The sequence below is a fragment of the Fulmarus glacialis genome, unplaced genomic scaffold, assembly GCF_000690835.1.
Source record: "Fulmarus glacialis isolate BGI_N327 unplaced genomic scaffold, ASM69083v1 scaffold9552, whole genome shotgun sequence".
Taxonomy (NCBI): domain Eukaryota; kingdom Metazoa; phylum Chordata; class Aves; order Procellariiformes; family Procellariidae; genus Fulmarus; species Fulmarus glacialis.
Window position 1 is genome coordinate 50,557 of NW_009195891.1, and position 6,000 is coordinate 56,556.

Consider the following 6,000-nt stretch of genomic DNA (forward strand, 5'->3'; position numbering starts at 1 on the left):
ACGAGTTATTAGCAATACATACTGTCACTCTAGTGACTCTTTTTAATATATGGCATATCGCCCTCTGAAACACTGGTGTATTTCTTACCATAACTCTTAATTACCAGTCATGACCTGTTTTTCCACTGAAAGATAAGGACTTACCTGAAAATGATCCAGAAATTTAAACCACCCCCCTCCCACCCCCAACAACTAAAATCTCCCAAATACAGAAAAGCCTTACATGTGTTTCACTTCCATGGCTTCTTCAAGACAATTCTGTGTTAACAATGCTTTTATAAGGGTGCCATAAGAACGATAATGAAACTCATTCTTCCCTTGCATTTTCAGGAAAATATTGTAGGCTTCTAAGAAAGAAAAAAAAAAGCCAAAATGAAATGTCATATTGCGATGATGTTGATCATAGAAAGAAATCACCTATTCATTTAAAAGGTCCATCTTAAATGTACTTATCCTCTGTTTACATCTTTGAGCCCAAAACTGTTGGTCACAACTTGTACAAAACTGCTTGTATACAACAATCAACTGACACATACCTCCACAGAACAAAGAAGTTTGCTACTGCTGTTTTTCTATATGTGGCTGTTGCTTAAATACCAACACAGCTGGCTAAAAGGGGAAGACTCAGAATTTTTAAAGCAACACCTAATTCTGGGGTATATAGCTACAGTGTCTGGTGCATGACACAACAGTGTTTAACAAATAATATAGGAGGTGACTCCAATATGGGGAGATCAAATTATTTGGCTACGACAAGATTTATACAAAACATACAATTTACAAATATACAGAAATTTAACAAGTAAACTACGCTGCATTTGTTTGACTGATTAACAGTTTTATTTCATGCATTCACAATAACTGTCAGTGTATGAAAAGATGTTACCAAAACAGGGGGAAAAACGATAAGCACACTTTTCAGTCATTTATTTTCCTGAAACAAGATTATGCAGCTATAAACATGCAGCTAAAACTGCTATCCAGGCTGTAACATATGCTAGAAAGCTGTGTTAAGAACCACAAATGATCTTTTACATCTGAACTGTGATTGCATGTTCCATTTAATGAAACTCAAAAAATAAATCCCTTTGCTAATTGAAATCATAGCCACAATAACCTTGAAAACTTTTCAGAAATACTTGGACTATCACTACAAATTTCACAGCTAAGTGTTAAGTTTTTTTTCTTATACTTTGAAAGTAAAGATGAACACAACTCATTTGAATCTTACTGTCACAAGAAGCATCACACTAATAGCACTTACTACAGTGTGCTGCAGAATTTTAAGCTGTCATTCCCCAAACCAAAACTGTTGGTGTGCCTTTTGGTTTGAATCTTAAACGTCTTCAACCAAAGAATATACATAAAAACTGCCTGAAATGTAGGCACAAAAATTACTATGCATAAAATTTATTATTTACAACACGCAAACTCTTACACTGAGTTAATTAGAATTAACATTGCCATCCATAATCTACTTTGGATGCTTGGAGCTACATTAGATATACATATGAACAGAGGTTAAGGATAAGAATATCACAGTAAAAATTAAATCCACTTCTGTGTATGCGAGTTTCACGTATATGAGAGAGACAGAGACACACGAGAGAGAATATGACTGATGTCTGACATTACAATAGTGATTGCATTGTCAATCAAAAGACTAATAAAACAACCACAGGACAACACAGGAAAGGTCTTGAAATTCTCTACCACGTTTACTTATAGGTCTGAAGTTAAAGCTTGGCCTGTTGCAATGTGCTGAACTCTCTTGCCTGCTCAGATGCTGAACACCAGCATTCATAGAGTGTTCACACTTAAATTCAGTGGGAAAGACATTTTTTCTTCCACTTTTCTGAAATCTGAGATACCAGTAAACTAGCACATTCAACAATAACAAAACCCCTTTCGCTGGTATAATCTATTACAAGTGTAACTAATTATTTCATTACAAAAATGTAGCTGACTGGTGATAGGTTTGTTCTTTCTGCTCATGAAAGCCTGTTTAAATTACATTTTTTAAAGCCAAAACCTCCTTATATTTGGAGACTCCTACAAAAGCTTTGCTGTCTTCAGACTGAACTAGGATTTCACCCTTGTTTGAATATTGCTTTCCATTGATTGGGTACAGAAATGGACCTTGCCACCAGTGGACATGACATCAAGCATATGTTACCATCAAGTATCACAGTCCACAAAATATAAGATCTATTTCTATAAGGAAATATATTTGAATCTTTTTTGTAATGACTAGTTCAATGAAGAACTAAAAATCTTTGTTATCAGTTTTGTTTTCCTGTTCTAGGATGTTTTGTTGCGTATGTCAGTCCCGACCTCAGAATGATTATCCTATTCAGATTATTTAGTTAACTTTATTTTGCATCAGTGCAAGTAGCATGTTTGAAGTATACCTAGATGAGCCTTGAATTGAGACATATGCCTGATCAGGTATTATCAGCTTATTACTTCTTCAGATGGCATCTAAAATTACTAAAGTATATTACTATTCAAAAGAGAAAGTTCTTGGTTTCGAAATCATATTGTGTTATACTAGCTATTTCAAGTAGAAAAATTTGTTAGAAAAGTGACAACTTGCCAAGAAAGTCTCAGTTCTCAAGACAGTCAAATTTCTTTCAGCAATTGCAACTGTTTGGGATGTGTGTAACATGATCCCCTAGAGTCAAGTTCTCACACTGAGGAATCCAGATAAAAAAGAAAATATGACTTTGCATAAATCAAGCACTTCAAAGAACAGATTTTCAAAACATCTCCATGTCAGAGCTGATAAATTCATGAAATTAGTTACATAACTAGATTAATTTAATCTTTTTCCTATCAAAAAGCTGATGTTGATAAAAAGTTATATTCTGCCTTATTACATTCACATCAGAATTACATTATACTATTATATAAAAGTGACAACTTATTTTTTATAGTTTAAGACAAAGAGAACTGTTTCCCAACAAGAGAGGAACTGTTTTCTAACGTTTGTCTTTTTTCCCCTTAACTCCCAATAGCTCTAGACCACCTCCTCTCAAATACTGCACCTCTAAATAAAAGAATATGCAGGAATAATTTACTGATAAATTCAATATCAAATGTCATCATAGACTTTTAGCAGTTAAATTTTATATTTTTGTTTTAAACTAGTCTCCCTGCAAGGTCTAAGGCATAATTAGTTTCCTTCTGCTCTCCACTTGATCATTTACGATATCAAAGGCACACAGGACACTTTTCTAGGAATAATGTTATAAAATGCATTCCATTAATTTTGCGTGGTTTTCAGTGAAAATATTTCTGCGTTTCTCATTTTCTTTCGATTTCCAAAGTTTACCAGCATGAAGAATTTCCTGAAAACATTAACTTTATGTCTGTCATAATACACGATTCTTGAATTCATATACATAACACGAGATTGCACTCCCTACACAAAGAATATCCAGATTCCACTTTAGACTTCTAATCAGTGCTCCTGTGACTGAATAACTCTGGTAGAGTCATTTCACTAACAACAGAAGTTAACTGTGTGAATGACTGACAGATTCTTCTTTTAAAAACTCAAAGCTTAAAAATCTGTGTGTTCAACCTGTAAAATATACTGATAACACTCAGAAAAAAATAACTAGGTATCTTGTAATTTATAGATTTTCCTCATTCAGCAAAATTAATTTTTTTATACCTATCTAATTCTATTTTCTAATCTGCTTTCAAGTGAGATACATAGTTATTTGTCACAGTATAGGTGAAGAAAATAAGGATTTCCAGAATATTCAAATACTCTGCACCTTGGCAAATGCTAGAAATAGACTGCTTTCCTCCCCTCCTTGAAAGGTTCAATAATGCTGGTTCTGACTTTGTGACCCTGCTTTGGGATGAGATGGCTAGGAATGGATTTCCGATGATTTACACACAGACTGAGCCACAGGAACTGCACTGAAGTACACTCCTCCTTTCTATATAAAAAGGTAAATACCCACGCATAAGTTAATTCTGTTTTTATCTGAGACAGGGAAGTTTGCACAGAAGAGCTATTCATTCTTCATAGCAGAACTGATCTGAAGTGATCTCCCCAAAAGGCGATTTTAATTGTGGGGTGGCACCCACAGGCACAAGGGTTTGGAAACAGTGAACTGTGGGGACACAGATTTTGATCTTTTGTTTATAATCTGTGTATTTCTTTGGGGGAGGAACAACAGGAGGAAAAGTATGCAAATTCTACAGAGAAACATGGACAACTTTAATCTTAGTTGTAAAGAAGCTAAAGGCACTACGCAACACATTGAATCCTCCCTTCAAATAGAAATAAATAGCCTTGCAACATCAACAAATAGAAAATAGACTAACAGATAAAAGCCAGATAGGAAGACAGCAATGATTATCTCCACAACATAGTCCCATCTCATTTAATCTCATCTATTTAATTTCTTTGCTAAATCTATAGCTTGAAGTATACTTTGGAACCATATCTGATTTTATTATTAAGACTTCAACAGCAGGGGCAAATACAAAATCTCTGAACAACTTCTTTTAATAGGTAATTACCTTCCCATAAACAGGTCCCAGCTATTTCACTTGATATTAATCTTTCTTCTCACTACACTTCTCATGTCTCTCACCATAAAACTTGTGACCAAACAGCTAGATTTTCTGGGAACCACAAAAACGCTATTTTTAGCATCAATCCTGTACATAAATTTAGTTTCTGGTGTTTAATGGGTACATCTGAAAGGCTAGAACATGGTGTTAACCCAACAGTATAAAGTGAACTACAGATCAGCAATACCTTGGTAATTTTAAAATTGGCAACTTCACCACAGACTGGCTTTCAAACATGCATTTGAAAGTCAGCATTTCCAATGATATTTTAAATATTTTAGCATATCCTTCTCATATCAGCTTCCGAAGCAGAATATTGGCAGGTAACATTATCACGTACCTTTCCTAACATACTAGCAAACCAACAAAAAGCAGCAGCAAGCATCTGTTGTTCCATAGTTAATCGAAATCTTAAAATTAATGCTGAAGTGGGGAAAAAAACCAGTGGTTTTCAGTTTACCTTTTGCATTGTTTTTCTTGCAAAGCATCCTTATTTTTCTTTCTTCCACATTAGAAGCACTTAAACTTCTGGTATCTTCATGTCTAACCTTTAAAACAAACAAACTTATTTAAGTTACTGTAATGCTACCTGTTAACATTTTTTAATAGAAAGAAATATATTCAAAAAAGTGTTAGCTAGGAAAGTTAAACTCCAGTTACCTTAGGTACCTCAAATGGAACAACCTGACCATTTTTCTCAAGTATATCAGCCAGTAAGGCTAGTGTTTTCTCACGAGGAACAACATTTTCTTCTTGAATTTTAGTCCAAACAGCTTCAGCCTTTCCCCAGTCACCATTGTTCTCTGAAACAAGATTTAAATCTTCGGATAGATAAAAGCACATTTAAAGTATACCTACATATCTAAAATGGTTCAAAAAAAGTTATCTTTGGAAAGTAATTAATCAATTAATCATGTACTTCTGCTTCGTATAATCATCAACTTGAAAAGTTCTAAACTAGTTTTAATACACAGAGGACACCAGAAGATGCAAACAGAAAAAACCCAAAAGGATTATATGAATTTTCAAATGAATGAGAAATCAACTCAAAAATATTGCAGAAGTGTTCCACCTAGCTCATCAGTTCTAATATTCTTGATTGTTAATTGTAAAAACAATTACAAAAATTTCTAAATTATTGCAAAACATTAACATTCTAAGGCACCATTTCTAAGTTCTATTCTGAAATTCTTGAAATGAAATTCTCTGATTATGTTGCTACTGAGTTAGAGCATCTATATCCTAGAACTTAACCACTTTCAAGTCAAAGAAGTGTTCCAAGGCCTTCAGGTTCTCATTTTGCTAAGAAAAAAATAATCTCTGAAGACTGTAGAAGCCAAGTTTTCTGAAAGAGAAAAACTTAATAAATTGCTACCAAATTCACAGAGTAATTAAACTGTTTTC

At 33.8% G+C, this 6,000-nt stretch overlaps 1 protein-coding gene across 1 annotated transcript in view; it reads right to left on the reverse strand.

Moving 5' to 3' along the window:
- Positions 1 to 5,080, reverse strand: part of LOC104084414 (leucine-rich PPR motif-containing protein, mitochondrial-like) — a 28,833-nt gene extending 23,753 nt beyond the window's left edge. Inside the window, exons 1-2 of the mRNA XM_009588247.1 lie at positions 5,057 to 5,080; positions 224 to 347 (exon numbers count right to left, since the gene is read on the reverse strand). Of these exons, the coding sequence (XP_009586542.1) occupies positions 224 to 324 (101 nt within the window). The 5' untranslated portion in view covers positions 325 to 347; positions 5,057 to 5,080. The remainder of the gene's footprint in view (positions 1 to 223; positions 348 to 5,056) is intronic.
- Positions 5,081 to 6,000: the final 920 nt, after the last annotated feature.